Genomic DNA, 17,310 nt, shown 5'->3' on the forward strand with positions numbered 1-17,310 from the left:
TCAACAAGGGTGCCTGAACGAAGCATATTTGTATACCTAACCCTTAACTGTACCCCACAATATCATAATAAAAAAATATTGATATATATTAAAAAAAAAAAAAGAAAGAAATTACCGCCAAAAAAAAAAAAAGACTTCAGGAAGGATATATTGTCCTGGGTCATATTAAAACCTTTTCCAAATGTGATTTATTCTCTCAAATGGGTCACAATTTTCGAATGTGTTAAGTTCTAGTTGAAATGCTACATTTCTAAAGGATGACATGCAAGTTTCATTGATACACAGAAAAGTCTCAGAGCATTCTCCCAGGAGCTATCTCTGGCCCCTGCAGAACAGCAGCAATATTCAGATAGATATTGTTTTGTTAAATCAACCCTTCATGTTGGGATCACTGTCTTCTCATACTGAAAGACAGAAAGAGAATGGCTAAGTCATATTCTGATTATGCTGTTTACAATTAAACATACCAAATTCAAGTTTTGGAGGCCGAGGTGAAGTTATTTTCCATTTTGTTTATTCTGTATTTTGAAGATACACACATGAGTTGAGAGAGAAATGATGTGTCATAAGGACAAAATTTACAGTACACACATACTGGAGGTCAGTTGCTGATGAGTGAAACATTAAGAACTCAGTAAACATACTTGTCAGTGAAAATTAACAATGTATGAATCTGATGATTTATTCTTCTGGAAGCAATGACAGTTTATCTTAGTGAATGCTATTGCTTGATTTTCTCAGCTGCTGTTGTTGTATACTGATCCTGGGTCCAGTATCTCCTTTCTTCTCAATCTGTTTATGCCACTAAGAGTCAGGCTTTTCTCAGGAAGAAATGCTGATTAATTATGCGGCAACATGCACAGCACCAGCACAGTGTGAAAAACATTATGTGCATAAAGTAAATCTTTCAGGTGGGACTCTGGAATGAGACTAACTGGTCTAGAAGCGGGCTGATATATGCAATTGGCATAACATATAACATCTGTGTGTGACTTATTTTCAAGTGACTCTATCCAGGGCAAAAATTAACCTCACCGTCACCAGCTAGCAGTTCTTAAACAGTTTTTTGTTTTGTTGGGGTTTTGGGGGGGAGGGGTTACAAATTCTAACCAATATCTATGAAGGCAAAGCAAAATGTATAATCTCACTGTGAGGCAATGAGCAGGAATTAGCTGCCTATCTATTTCTAGAATCTGGGGTTGTTTTCAACCAAATAAAAGGCTGGTAATACTGCAATGAGAAATGGACACATTCAGTGGCTCCAGGGTTTCTAACACGGAAAAGTAGAACTACACTGCTCTTTCTCCTGAGGCTTGGCTCAAGCCCCCAAGTCGTATAGAAGCCACACAGTGAGTCTCTGTTGCTCCTGTTCCGTGGATGCTGCTTTTTTGGCATGACTACCACTACTCCCCTTTTCCTCTCACTTTTCTAATTTCCACCTTCTTGAGTGATTCTGGATCCAAAACTCCAAAATAACACGATACAAAGTGCTCAGGGTTAGTCATGGAGCACTAATTGCTGGAGCAGCAGCAAAACACTGTAGGGAGGAGAAGGATGAGAAAAGAGGGGCCCTGTCGGCTGTCTGAACTGGGGTATGTTTACGTTCACTGCATTCACTTGGAAAAAGACAGATTCTTCTCAGTCCGACAGAGCAACGCCAGGAGATGGTGCCTAGAATCTCTGCATACTAAGTTCAGAAGGGGATTCAAATAACTGTCCAGGGGACAGAGGGGGACCAAAGCAGTTGCAAACCATGTCTAGGAATCTCCTCAATAAAAACAAGAACAACAACACCACAGCCACAGGGGGGCCATGGAAAAAAAAACCTCTACACACAGGGCAGGAAATATCTTCCAAAATCAGAGGAAAAGGACTTCTCAACAACATTTGGTCTAGGAAACAGAAGAAACTTGTAGAAACTCTTGTTGGGCATCTTCGGGGTTCAGGAAGATCTGGCCTCCAAGAAACAGAAGCAGAAATCCCTTCAAGGAGACTAGATTCAAATGAAAAGAAGCCAGTTTTGAGTAACGTAAGGGAAATTACAAAAGCCACAGTAGAACTAACATCTCCATAGACGTACAGAGAATCAACTGTACAGCATCAAGTTATAAATGCAGACAATAACTTTAAGATACTCTCTCAGAAAACGTAAGTAAGCAAAATAAGATGAGAAAAGATATTAAAGAGGAGGACACAAGCAGGAGCTACAAGTTATGTGCTCCCAAGAGGAAAGAGCAGAACAATAGGACTCGAAGCCATAATGGCAAGAGGGGGATGAAAGAGATTTTCTGGGAGGAAAAATATCCCTTATTATGCAAGTAGAAAAAATTCACTGCAGTCTCAAGAAAATCAGTGAAAGAGCCACACATGGAGGTGCAATTTGCTAAAAAGTTTAAATTATAACCTAAAGAAAAATCCTTTAAACATCTAGACGGGGGAAAAAGCTACATACCAAGAAATAAGTCACAGGGGCCAAAAGTCTTTGCAATAGTAAATTCCAGACATCAGAGTACTTTGTAAAGAATCGGGGGAGAAACGTCTTAGGCACCATTTCACCACAGTCATCTGAATAAAAAGACTCCAGGCTCAACCACTGTAATATTCACCTGCCCCCTTAAAAAGGTGGCTCTGGGTATACTCCAGCTCACAGATGGCGAAGTGCAGCCAAGAACCCCCAGGTGAGGATATTGGTTTGAAAAGCAGTAAGCATTAAGAGCCACTAAGCCTAGAGTTAAGTCTAAAGTGTTTATGGGAACGAGTTTCAAAACTGCATAAATTTTCAAGTAAAAGTTTTGCAGTAATGACTAAAAAGTCCAGGGAAACTGGAGTCTAAACCTTTGAGACAAATGTAGTTAGACAGAATCTGTATATTCAAAGGACAAAAATTGAGTAGACAGCAAGGAATTGTGAAGAACCAACAGCATAAAATAAAATGAAGAATGTCAGCTCTGAAAAGTAGCTTTCAAATTCATTTGTGAAAAACAAATGTGAATAAAAACTCTGTTTATAAAACAAGTAATAGATATTTAGAAAATAAAAGATACATTGGGACAAGTGAAAAAAGCAGAAGTTGTTATTTTCATCTTAGGTAGAATTTAATGTGAAGAGTTCTCAAGTACATAAAGAGGATCAATTTGTATTGATTAAAATATTCACAGTAAAGATGTAATTGTCATGACCCTCTGTGTACTACAAACTATGACATCACGTTTGAGAAATAATGAGCTGCTTGTCCTGATAGTTTTTGCCTCTGGAAGAGAAGCAGATTTCTTGACTAAGAGCTAATAAGATGTTTGTTCTTCCTCCACTGCCTGACCTTTGGCTCTGAGATCTGGGATCTTTACCAACCCTGAGTGGACGGCCCGCTCTCGAAAGTACCACTTCCCAGACTTCATAGTATGCGTCTGTAGAGCTCGGTAAAATACAGGCTCAGACCAGCAGATATGAACGGACCTGAAATGGCAGTGAAAAGCTCCATCCTGGAAGTGACACATTTCACTTTGACTCACTACTCATTTGGCAGACCTAGTGTAGGGCTCATCCAACCTCAACAGGGCTACAAAAAGCAATCCCATCAAGAACATTATGAATAATATGCTTTAGAGCCTCCGGATGCTGTTATATTCCTCTAAAGAGTGTGAGTTTTAGTTCTGGTAGGCAGTTAACCTATTAGACATGAACTCCAAATTCTGTCGCCCCTGTGGTGGACAATAGCTAATTCTTTCACTTTCAGATTTTTCATCTTCCAGCTTCTGTTCATTATCTGGGCCTACTGGGATCCCTGGCAGCTAAGGCGGAGTTTAAAAGCAGATTTTTAAGTTTATGCCCTCTGTGGGATCTTCCTCTCCGGAATTCCCTCCTTGAACTTTCTACCTGCCTTGCCAGCCCAGAACTCTCTCCTCTGATACCCCAAGCCAGTTTACCCGCTACTTTCTACTACCCCAGGCCACACAACTTAGCTGGTAGGCACAAAGTTTTCAACTCACAAATCTTCTTAAGTACACTCCCATCTTTTAAGGGCAGACTCCACTCCACCGTCTGCCTACTTTAATTTCTTTGGTATAACATTCAAGAATTCCCATTATCTGGCTGCAAGTTATGTTTTCCATTTTATTTCTTACTATTCCCCTTTATTCACCCTATGTTCTAGCAAAACTGATTGTGCTTTTGAACTTGCCTTACACTTTTCTACTTTTCTAATTCCATATCATCACTCTCTTCTGGGATATGTCCATTCTCATATCCTTTGCAAATATTAAGTGCCCTACAGGGCCCACCTCCATTATTAATTATTTGTAGAGCCTCTTCTTATTCCTGTCTCCACTCCCTACCCTCAACTCCAGTCCTATTCCCACCCTGTCTTCCCTCTCCCACAGAGCTTTATAGCTGCCTATGTCACTTAGAATATAATGTTAGAAAGTAATATATTTCCACACATCTAATGTACTGGTTAGTATACAGGAGATGTATGAAAGTATTTGCAAAATTAATTCAATAAAATACATTACTGCTATTCATACTGAATTTTGTGTAGGTGCCATAATCCAAAGTGTGAAGTGGCCATTTGAGCCTGTCACTGTGCTATATATTATATAAAAAGTATCTTGTGAGACTCTTTATTATGAAACAACAAATAAAGGCTATAATGATATAATGCTTTCCATCTATTGGGAGAATTATTTAAGTGGTGAGTATAAATTTCTGTTTATTCTTTTACATTCTCTCCTGCGATTCTATTATGAGCAACAACATCCATCTGTGGGGCGGCTTGCTAGGAGTTAAGATGACCCTGGTTGCCGAAGGATTATGGAAATATCACTGAGGTACAAATAAACGGGACGTAAGACACTGGCCTCATTAAGGAAGCTCTAACAAGGTGAGGTCACCCAGCTGTAAAGGACAAACATGCATAGACACAGCTGAAGAAACTTGAACAATAGCATTTTAAAACTCAGAATATTCTTGTTAAAGAACACCCACTGAGGAAGAAACACCAAGTAAGAATAATATATAAGGATCCATATCACAGTACAACAATTATTTTGAGAATTCTACTTAATTAAAAAGGTACAAAGACAATTGAAATGTATGACCCTGGATTCACGATCTTATAATTGTACTTATATATCTTGAAATGGTCCAGGTAGCCTATTTTTAAAGCGATAATAATTATTTTAAATGTCGTGATTTTTTTTTAATTTAAGAAGAAAAAAATCTAATTTGCTCTGAAAATATGGAAAAGACGTGTGTTACTTAGCATTAGTTTGGTTACAAGATAGAAAAAGAAAACTGCTTCAAATTGTCTTAATGAAGTTTGCATGGTCACTTTCCAGAGGAAGGTTTCCTTCAGGACCTGTAAGGAGGGATCACAGTCCAGCCCGTTCCTCTATGAATGAGGACTTAGAGAGGGTGACCCAAAATAAATCTGAGACAGCAGAGATGATGGCATGGAGAATACAGCCATCCATACCAGAAAGGCATGATAGAATAAAAGAAAGAGTTAAAAGTAGCAAGGTTGCATTTTCAAGTGGACTTCACCAAGCATCAGTAACCCTTTCCTATTCTCAAATAAATGAAAAACATAGACAAATCCTATCACTCTTTCAGTACAGTGTGCTGTTTAAGGGCAAAGGCTCTGAAGTCAGATTATTCAGTCAAAATCCTAACTCTACCCCATATTCATCATCAAAGAAGTTAACCACTATGAAACTAGAGATCTTAATTTATGAAACTGGGACAATAACAGCACCCAATTTATTGGGTTATTTCAGTGACTAAGCTAACACACAAGTGTGACAAATGTTATCATTGTTGTCATTATCATCATCATCATTATCATCATGACTCTCTCCCTCAATTTTGGCAACACTTGTTAGTCATCCATGCTAAAACGTCATACTAAGGATCCTCACTCTTCCCCCCAGCATGATGTCTGAGCTCAAACCAGGGTTCATACTACTGAGTATCCCTTGCTTTTCAGAAGATGCCATGAATACCAGCTCCATCACTATGACTCATTCCTTAAACCACTAAAGCACAGGACCACATTGCCTGCTCAAAATCCATGCTAGCATCTGCGTTTGCTTTGCAGCTTTGAGCATTTCTCCTGAGCACACTCCAAGTCTGGCCTCATTGTGTACCAGGACTTGGAGCAATATTCCATGACAGATGGCATGCTGGGAGGTGTGGAGTCTAGTCATTCTGAGCACAGGCTTTGGGCTCCTGCAAACCAGATCCCAGCTTGCTATTAACTATCTGGGTGGTCTTCGGCCAATTAGTTCTTTCACTGTCCCAGGGGATTAGAAAATTATTGCCCAGAGATGTTGTTTAAGGACGAATGAAGTTATACAAATGGAAAGTTTAGCATCGTGCCAAAGCAAGGTGGTAATAAGAATACATTATTTCTGCATCCTTGGTTTTCATTTTTTTTTTAATGTGGTTATGTCTCTGTAGACTTTCTAAATTTAGGTTGTCAAAAAACTGATAAATTCGGATTCTATAACATTCATTCAAGTTATAATAAAAATTGTTATGTGAAAACTAGACAAGGTCAAATATGGACATATCAGGTGTCCCACTCAGGACAGGTAGATACCAAATCAGTGTATATTCCTTGGATACAATTGTTCACACAGTTTAACTGAAAAGAAGAGGGGCGGGGAGGGAGGAAAAGAAAGGAGCAAAATAAGGAAAGAAAAGACCTAACTCTTCAACCATTTCTATATCATACCTACAAGAATAATCATAGAGATCTTGCCAGATGCTGTGCTGATGTAGTCTGTTTATAATCTCCTTTATGAGTAAATGTACTCGAATACATGAAGCATGGCTGTGCGGTAGCTCATGCCTGTAATCCCAGCATTTTGGGAAGCCAAGGTGAGAGGACTGCTTGCAGTCAGAAGTTCAAGACCAGTCTGGGTAAAATAGCAAAACCCCTTATCTACAAAAAATAAAAAGTAGCTAGTAATGTTGGTATGCACCTGTAGTCCCAGCTATTCATGAGGCTGAGGTGGCAGATCCTTTGATCCTAGGAGGCTGCGGTGACCTATGATCGTGCCACCGCACTCCACCCTGGGTGACAGAGCAAGACCCTGTCTCTAAAAAATAAAATTAAAGAAAACTGAGGTTTGCTTGGCCAGCCTTATTCCAGAGCCCTTGTTTTGGCTCCTACTAACCACTACTACTTGTTAGGAGCTCCCAAATCTCTTGTGTCAATACTCAGTCATAGAATTATAACAGTTACTGATGTCAGGCTTAGCAGGGTGTTGTTTTCAAACTCCTTCTCAAGGAGGAAAGAACTGTTCCTGCTTGTAAATTGGTCTATTTGCCCATCCTGCATTTTGTGCACATCTTTCAAGTGTTTTGTGAAGATCCTGTGCATGTTATAACCTTCTCCACAGCCCGCCACTTCTATTGTTCAAAAGCTATGGCAAATTTGGACAATTTTTCTCAGTCAGAAGATGACAAGTGACAATGTGATAGTAACTCTTAGAAGTATTGCCCACATGATACAGCAGATTGTCATTTGTTTTTACTCTAAAAATGGAGGCAAGCCTAATTCCTTTGGTCGTCCTTTGGTCACCCCAGTCTTTCAAGATGAACTTAACTTCTGGCAGTGCAACGTGTTGGAGAGTTACCATTAGAGGTGTCCAATATCTATGGAAACAAGTGCAGCCCCAACCCAGTGCAACAAGCTTGAAAAGGAATGTGTTGAATCACATGATTCTTCTGGTTTATTCCTTGTGTCTAGAATGTTGTGAGTACACAGCGATCTATCACAGAAACAAAGTGAGTACCACATGTTCTCACTCATAAGCAGACCCTAAACGTTTACCATAATACAATGGGAAGGGAATGGCAGTCACAGGACACTGTGGAGGAGTGGGGGTGAGGAGGCACACAACATCAACAAAAGTACCTGATGTCAACCCAGGTGAAGTGGGGACCAACGGGAGGCCCAAACTTTACGTATATGATGACCACTTGTATACCTAAATCTGAATTGTACCCCACATCTTTAAAATAAAAATTTTTCCAAAAGAATATTTTGAATATTTTGAGATATTTTAAATATTTTAATAAATCATGCTAGGAACTGCATCATTGAGACCATTTTGGTAACTGAATACTTTCACTTATTTAAACAAATAGTATTAACGATGTAGCTATCTTTAAAACAAAGTATTTAATGGAAAGAAAGGCCAAACACTTTCACTAAATACTAAATTATATTCTGCTGTCCTAGAAGTCTGATCTAATAGTTGAAAAAAATCTAACAGTTGAAAAAAAGCCACTTGTTATGGCAAAGCTTTTATGGAAAATTTGGATTTTGCATAAAGATGGTTAAGTGGCATATTTTATGATAAATCTGTATTACATATTTCATATGAGATGAGAAAAAAATCAATGCTTTTTTATATAACACTTCATGTAGGAGAAACTTGAAAACAATGAATTAAAGAAAAAATTGTTATCCTTATTATAGGCCTACTCCATGTCCGTAATAACTGATTTAAATCTATGATGCTTTGTTTGCCCAAGAATGTGAGAAATCAGACCGAAACATATTTACTTCTATAGCAGTTGAGTTCTGTTATGGAAGGAGAAAAATGTCTACAATCTTGAAACCTAAATTTGGTCTGAAAACATATTGTGAATTCATTCAACCCTGTGAATTAGTAAATTACATGGTGTGTAGTCCTAAACTAGCAAAATGTTTATATCTATTTCAATCTGATTCAGCAGATACTCTATTGGGCCCAACAATCTCAAATATTAACTAAATATCTTAACTTCAGAAAAAAATAATACTTAGAATACTTTGACTCCTATATTGGACAAATTCATACAAACAGAAAGTTGATTATCAAGGGCTAGAGAAGGGAAATGGGGAGTCTTTGCTTAATAGGTACAAAGTTTTTGTTGTGGGTAGAGAAAAATGTTTGGAAAAGATAGTGGTGATAGTTGCATAACATTGTGAATGTAATTAATGCCACTAAATTGTATACTAAAAAGGGTTAAATGGCATATTTTACATTATATATATATATATATATATATATACACATATACTGTGCACAATAAAATAAAAATAAATCCTTTAAGGTATTAAAATACATTAGAATGATGAAAAACTAACATGCCTTCTCTCAGCACTATAATGCTATGGTTTTTTTTCTTTAGAAATTCTAGCCTCTGTTATGTGACCAAAAAAAGAGATATAAACATTAGAAAGCAAATAAAAACTTAACAATATGTTTTATAGTATCATTACTTATAGAACCCAACTGAATCGACTTAAAAACATTGAGTATCAGTAAGGGAATTAAGTTAGTCAGTTATAAAGTAAATATACAAAAACTATATACTTTTATGTGAATATTATCAATATTCTTTAGAAAACATATTGATATAAAATTATCTTACACAAATAGCAACAAAATGCAAAATTTCTTTGAATAAATCTAGCAAAACTATGCAGGACCTATATAAAAAATACTATAAAGCTTTCCTGAGGAAATTAAAGACAAGAAAACTGAAGAGATATCACTTTCCTAATGGAAGGTTTCAGTAGTAAAGATGACAATTGCCTCCTGAATTTTTTCTAAATTTACTAGAATTTTACTCCAGTGCCAATTATATTTTTTAACTTGACTAAATTATTTTAAAATTTGTCTCAAAAAATAAATGGTTAAAAATAAGCAAGAAAATATGAAGAAGGACTAATTAGAGGAGACTTGACTTCTGATATATTATAACAAAATTACAATCATGAAGAAAAATATTTAATAACACAAGATAAATGTGCACAGTAGATGGATTTTTTTTTTAAAGGAAGTTTTAAAAAGTATTCACTTTTCTTTTTTTTTTTTTTTTTTGAGTTGGAGTCTCACTCTTGTCGCCCAGACCGGAGTGCAGTGGCACGCTCCCAGCCACTGCAGCCTCGACCTGCTGAGCTCTGGCGATCCTTCCGCCTCCGCCTTCAAAGTAGCTGGAACTACAGGCGCGCGCTACTACTCCTGGCTAATTTTTTGATTTATTGTAGAGATGAGGTCTTGCCAAGTTGCCCAGGCGGGTCTCAAACCCGCGGGCTCAGGCAATCCACTCACCTCAGCCTCCCAAGGTGCGGGATTACAGGCTGAGCCACCGAACCCGGCTAATATTCACTTTTCAATGGAATCAAATCTTACATCTACATATACCTATGGAAAAGATAGTCACTACCATTAGCATCTAAATATATAAATTTCCAGTATTTGTTCTTTTTGCATTCTATTTTGTAAAACAAGGTCATAGTATAAATATGCTTTATAATCTCCTTCTTTACTCAGTTGTATCTTATAAACATTTTTCTGTTTTTAAATGGTTTTTTCCATGTTATAACTAATAATTTTATAATTATTATAACTAATAATTTTATAATAATAACTAATAATTTTATAATTTTCCATTGAATGGTTATACTATATTATACTTAAACAACTCATTGTTTTGGGACCATTTAGATTGTAATTATAAATAATACTGATTTTAACATCCTTTCATTCTTTCATACATTTTTGTGCACATCTGCCTACATCCTTGGATTAATTGCCCAAAAGTGAAAGTACTGGATTAAGTGTTAATATGCATTTGGTTTAATATGCAAATATAAACTAGATATATTACTACACTGCCCTATGGAAAGCTGGAATGGCTTATAACATGGTGTCTATGAGAGTGCCTCTTGTTCCAAGCCAGCTTCCACAATGATAGTGTTCAATTTTCAACAACTTTTTATTAATATGATATTCAAAACTATAAAGTAGTGTTTTATTTTGTTAAATTACCAATGAAGGTGAACATTCTAGAATATTAAATGCTCATTTGTATTTATTAATGTGTACATTATCTCCTTATGTCTTTTGCTCATTTTTTAAGCTGGAAGATTCCGTCTTTTGTTGGATTGTGATAACTATTTGCATATTAAAGTTATTAACATTTATAGCATGTGTCAAAAATATTTTTTAGAATTTAGTTTGCTCTTGCAATTTGTTTGGTGTTTCTGGTTTTAAAAGATGTAGAAATGTTTCCGGTGTTGTTTTTCTGATCCCATAGTAGTGAATCATATCTAGGAAATGTCCTCATTTTGCAAAAAATCAAACAATAAAGCATTTTAAGCCTGAGAAAAAGCATACATGTAGCTTATAACCATCTAAGATAAATAAGTTTTACCACTTTGACTTTAAATTATTTTTTCCTTATTCTTCAGCAATTTCTCCATATCTGGAGGCTCCATCTTGTTGATTATACTTAAAGGCAGTAAGCAGTACAATAGAAATCCAATTTTCTGAATAGGAAGGTTCCTCTGGTTGATCTATAATGTCAGTGAACTCTTCATGTTAGAACCTTTTCAAAACCTTAAATCTTGAGTTCAAAGTCCTCACTTATGTCTTGACAATAGCTTTCAGGCCCATCAACACAAGAATAAATGCATTTCTTCTCTTTCAAGATACAGAATCATATTCTCTTTATATCTGTTAACATACTTTTTCAAAGGAAACTAGTCTTGTTTCAAAAAGTTATTTTTGCTTTAATTCTACTCTGATGATAAGAACAAAATGACTTCCAACTTAGTGGTATGTCTTAATTCCCCAAGGATGAAGAAGAAAAATAGAGGAACTAAAGAGAAAATGGGCAGTATAAGAAATTTCTGTCGGACGAAGCTAAGGGCTTTTAGAGTGCATATCCCGGCTTTATTTCACAGCCACTGCAGAGGCTTTAGAGCCATTACCTGGTCATTAGGAGAACTTAGAGCTTCATTTTAGATTCCATTAGGCGTCACAGTTCAGGCATTTTACTTGTTGGTCACTGTCAATCCAGTAAATGTTATCACAACCATGCTAATTCAGTTAGGGTTTCAATGAAATGAAATTATCATCTCCTAATAGATATCTCTCAATATTCATTGTGAGAGAGATTATTAGTGTGGGCCCAAGTGATCAATTAGCTACACATACAGGCCTAAACCTAATATAAATATAATGTTTATGTTACGTGTGTGTGCGTGCATGTGTGTATGTAAAGTTTACTTCTTAATCTGTATATGCTACATGGCAAAAACTCTTTTGTCACCTTGGCAGTAGATGTGCCAAGGTGACAAAAGAGTTTTATTGCAATCTGTTGTCTGCATGCCCTAAAAGAACAGTGATAAGCCAGCAACCAGAAACCACTATGGCCACCAAAATCTTTTCTGTAATTGCCATATTCAGGTAATTGTTTTCAGAGACCTTCCATTTCTCCTATTTGTGACTTTATATTGTCAACAGAAAGGCTTTCTTGGAAACATACATACACACACACACACGCACACACACACAATCGAATGAAGCCCATATGCATTCAATCATACATTTATTTTAATATATATTAAAAATACAAACACACCCATGTGGTTCTCTTTCTGTGTCCTGGCAATTTATAAAACATTGAGCTAGATGTGGCTCTGAGGTTTTTTTTTAAATGGGGGGGCAGGAATAGAGAGAAAAGAAAGAAACCAAGGATCTCAAATATCTGATTCTGTTTGGTTGATAAGGCAAGATGAGACCTAGAGATCTTCAAACTTGGGAAAACTATTACATCTCGCCCTCCTTTTATACACACCTATGTACTTCTTCCCAGAACTTCCAAAAGATCCCAGGAAAGGCATATTCCTGATGACAAAACTTGTTAAGATGTCTCTCTTCTACCTGGGGTCCCAAATCCCTCCATGGAATCTCACCCATGGAGCTGGAGCAGACCCTGGGTTGAGAGAAGAACTCCTTTTTCCTAGGGGGTCCGTGCAGTGTGCTGTTTCCTCACCTGGAGACGCCTCACTTAGACGACATCTATTCATCCCTGCATCTGGGAGACTTTCCCCATCCCTAGACTGGGTTAGGTGCCCCCTTTGATTGTCTGCTTAAATACCCTAGCATTCTTATGAATAATCCTCACACTTGTAATACTTGTTTAATATCTTTTTCCATACTTCGTTATAAACCCCAAGAGGGTGTTACCATATGTATCTTGTTCAATTCCATCTTTCCAATTCCTAAAACAGGCACATGACACACTCTAAATAGATATCTGGTGATGGAGGGCTAAGACGAGTAGTCCATAGCAAGGACTGGGTTGATTCCCGACATAGGGAGGTGCTCTCTTTGTGTCTGCTCTAGTGCTATAAATCATCACACAAATATGTGCTGTCCTGAAACCTACACTTGTTGAGCTTCGTGAAACTGAACTGAGTCAGTAGGCAAGGGTCAGTCACCCTTGACTTCCTGAAGCGACAAAATAACTTTTAAATGGGATAAGGCTACATAAAGAGCCTCCACTCCTGCCTGTCAACACTTCACATGCCCTTCTTCGTCTCTGCCTTCCCATGGTCCTTTCAAGCTTTGTTGTTGAATGTCTCATTATTTCAGCTTTTGGGCTAAATTATAACATTCTGTTTTTAGTTGTTTTTTCGGAAGATACGATATGGACTGCAATGTGTCTGAAGGCTGTAAAAGTGAGCCATCATGCCAGTGGGTTCAATAGTTATATTTAGGCTGGTTCAGTGTGAAGGCTGAGCCAATTCTATTCATTACATTTGCGTTTACTTTCAGATCAAACAAGAAAGTAGTCTGGGTTGGACCAGAAGTTGTGGGGGCTGCTTTCAAGTGGGTTCATGCACCAACTCCTAATTTGTTTCTTGGAGGAATGGATCTAGCCACACTTTATTTTTTAAAAACTTCCTAGTAATTCCAGAGGAGATAGTTGTGAAACCGCTAAATGATGTTTTATATTCCAGGTCCTTTAACTGAGGATTCAGTTTATTTCAGACTTATTCTGAGTGCTTCTCTTGTGCCTGGCTAGTTTGTACTTGACTCTGTAGGAAATGAATGGGGGGAGGAGGACTCTGAGCTCTTTGAGAAGGTGGTGAGATGATCAGATGCACTCAAGGAAGATTAATCCAGCTGCAGTGTGTAGAAGAGGGACTGGAGGCGGGAAGAAGGACAGAAAAGAGATCTGTCTGAGGGCATGCCAGTACTCCAGTGGAGGGGTCCCAAGGACTAGAACCAGAGGAGTGGTGATGAGGATGGGGACCCGGAAGAGAGAGAACAAGGATGGAGACCCAGAGGAGAGAGGGAGAGGAAAAAGACCAGGAATAGAGGGAGAGGGGTTGAGGACAGAGAGGAAGACAAAAATTCAAGAGATATCACAAAAAGAGAACCAGATGGTTTGGGAGCATTAGGAATGTGAAGGATGACAAACAGGTTTTGGTCTTCCGTGACTGGAACCAGTTTTATCATTGCTAAATATGAGGAACATAGAAAAAGAGAAAAAGCTCTTGGGGGGGGTGGGTGGGATTTATCTTTAGAACAAACTGAATTTGCAGTGCTGGCAAGATCCAGGCTGTTGGAAATGTGAGCTAGAGTTCAAGAACAATGTCAGGATGCTTCACAGGTGTATTGACCATTTCTTTTGATAGCCTGAATCCTTTTGTCCCTCCATGAATGGCACATGCTTTAACGTCGTGGTCAATTGTTTTCATTAGAAGATAGCACATCTCACAAATAAGACCCTTTGACTTCTTGGAGTCGTTTGAGGCATTACAGTCTGTCAGTCCCCACCTCTGACCTTTTATGATGGATGCTTTCTATGGCTCTTCTATTTAAATCATGGAACTTTTAGACATCTTAGAAAGTAAAGAATAGCTTCCCATGATTGAGGAAACTGGGGCCAGGAAAGTGTCAATGAGCTGGCCAAGCTCACACGGCCAGTTATCCGTGTTCAGATTTCTGACCCTCTGAATGGCACCATTCAGACTCTGTCCTAGTGGCATTTTGCAGGCAATTTATTGTCTCTTATTTTATCTCTGTAGAACAGTTTGTTACTGCACTCAGAACTGGGCTTTAAAACCATTGTATTCTTTTTTTTTCTCTTATAGATTATAACAGTTGATTCCCTCTAACTGAACATTTAAACTTTTTGCTTTTCTTTTCTACTTTCTTGAGGGCCTAAATATAGTCATTTTATGTTCACTTCTATCAAGAATATTCTCGATGTTTGTAACTATTCTATAGTTTATCCACTCCCAGCCACTCCCAGCCTCCTTCCCAAATAAATATTTGTTCAATGTTAGTGGTTTTAAGAACAGCATGAATTGTTAACTGAAAGAGATTGTTTTGTAAAAATGTATCTGTTGTCAACTCAACCTCCATGAGTTCCTTAACTCCAGTGACACTAAGTAATCTTTTAATTTTCACACTACCTGGCTCCATATAGTCTCTCTCAGACCATGGATCTTTTCCATGAAGGGAAAACAGGCTGCGTTCTTGGTGCTGGTGAGAAATCAGTACAAGTGGAGAGAATAAATAGCAATCAGACAAGATTCCATTTAAAACACTAGGGTTGCCATGTGTCATTCAAAGCTGTAAAAATAAAGACCCATTGGTGATCCCCAGTAGAGCACAGTTTAATTAAACGTATCCACAAGACAACTTCGCCTTAACATTGTAGAATTAATGCTTTTTACTTCCTGCTTGCTCCTTTTCCTACCGTACAGATGCCTTGAACCTCCGGAACCGACAGGTCATCTGTGTCACTCTCAAAGTCCTCCAGCATCTGGTGGTGTCCGCTGAGATGGTGGGCGAGGCTTTGGTGCCCTATTACCGTCAAATCCTCCCCATCCTGAACATCTTTAAGAATATGAACGGTGAGTGATCCCAGGAGTCTTAAGAGCCCTACAAAAAAGGGAGTGGCTAAGCAGAGTTAATTACAATACATTTAGGATTTATTATTGCACATAAACCATGATCCATTTGGAGAGCTAAATAGCATACTCCCACCCCTTCTGCTACTCCCCAGGGAAACAGTAAAATTAACAATTTCATTTATTACTCCTCACACGTACAGCTTACTTAATACAGAAGCACTGAAGCAGTTCTATAAGCTTCCAATAATTAAATTGTAACGTTTTTAAAAACTAGTCTTTTGAATGTATTAGTAGGTTTTGAGTTTGCTCTTTTCTTGATAATAATTCTACCTTTTGAGATACTTCCTGTTATGATTTCAGTCAGTTTTTAAAATTGGTTTAGGATGAATATTTTTAAGCACTGATAAGTGGTTTAGACTGATGCATTTATGTTTTAAAAAATATTATTCTATAAGCTTTGGAAATCATAGATGAGCTCAAATGAATCCAACTTTACCCTAGCAAAAATATTAGCAAGTTTTTGGTGATCTCTTGATAGGCAGTGGATACACATCTGTTCATTGAGAGCACGAATTTTTAGAAACAATGTGAGTCCAATTTTCTCTTTTCTTGTGAACTTTGAAGTTTCGTATTTCTCATGATTTGGGTACCAATCAATATTTGAAGTTAATTGCTGGCAGTCATGTAAATAAGTTAGTGAATTAGTGAAACGCAGCATGAAAATTCTACAACATGGTCTACTTATTGTGCATACAAGAAAAAAATCAAACAAGAATCTGAGTGTATTGCAGTTCCTGCCACAAACAGTCCTTTGTTTGGAATCACTGTTTTTGATATTATTATTAAATTGCTGCTAAGTCTGCTCCACCACAGGCTATTCAGGATATCTTGGAATCCTCAGGAAGTCTTTAGCTGTCTTTTAGTTGTAGGACCTATTATATGTTTAATAATATACATATTTAGTATAAAGGACTTCAAACTGGGGCTTTGTGAGCGTAAGAATGCTTGTAATGGAGGGCTTGTAGTGATATCCAGTCCAAATTATCCAAAGAGCTATAGGTCATGTAGACAATTAGGTATGATGATTACTCTTTGAGCAAAGTAATAACTGGGTTTTAATAATTGAGTCTCTTACTGTTCAAACTTAATGTTTTAGTAACAGTACTCCTACTTTGTGGAAAAGTCTTACTTAAATATTCTTCCCTCATAATTCATATTTTGACTGTAGAGCAGCATCAAATATCCATGAAGTTATAGAATGACTCCACATGTGTACATTGTTCAATTAAGGATGATAAAAGAAAGTCCAAGTGCATCCCTTATGTGTTGATTCTACTTAACTGGGGGAGAGATAAAGATAGAGATAGAGACAGAGATAGAGATAGAGATAGAGATGATAGATAATAGAGATAGAGATGATGATAGAGATAAAAATGATAGAGATAGAGATGATAGAAATTGAGAGATGGGGACAGGGGAGAGAGAAATAATCAAGTTGAGTTATGAAAGAAGTGGAAGAATCAGGGAACAGCCACCCCAAAACTCTTAGTTCACATTTTTTAAGTGTGTGATTCACAAATATTTTCTCAGTA

The 17,310-nt window shown here is 37.4% G+C and overlaps 1 protein-coding gene across 1 annotated transcript in view; it reads left to right on the plus strand.

Moving 5' to 3' along the window:
• PACRG (parkin coregulated) overlaps positions 1–15,737 on the plus strand; it is a 335,607-nt gene extending 319,870 nt beyond the window's left edge. Inside the window, exon 5 of the mRNA XM_008057716.2 lies at positions 15,569–15,737. Coding sequence (XP_008055907.1) covers positions 15,569–15,726 — 158 coding nt within the window. The 3' untranslated portion in view covers positions 15,727–15,737. The remainder of the gene's footprint in view (positions 1–15,568) is intronic.
• Positions 15,738–17,310: the final 1,573 nt, after the last annotated feature.

This window comes from Carlito syrichta, unplaced genomic scaffold, assembly GCF_000164805.1.
Source record: "Carlito syrichta isolate Samal-C Ts95f unplaced genomic scaffold, Tarsius_syrichta-2.0.1 Scaffold303112, whole genome shotgun sequence".
In the NCBI taxonomy this organism is placed as follows: Eukaryota; Metazoa; Chordata; class Mammalia; order Primates; family Tarsiidae; genus Carlito; species Carlito syrichta.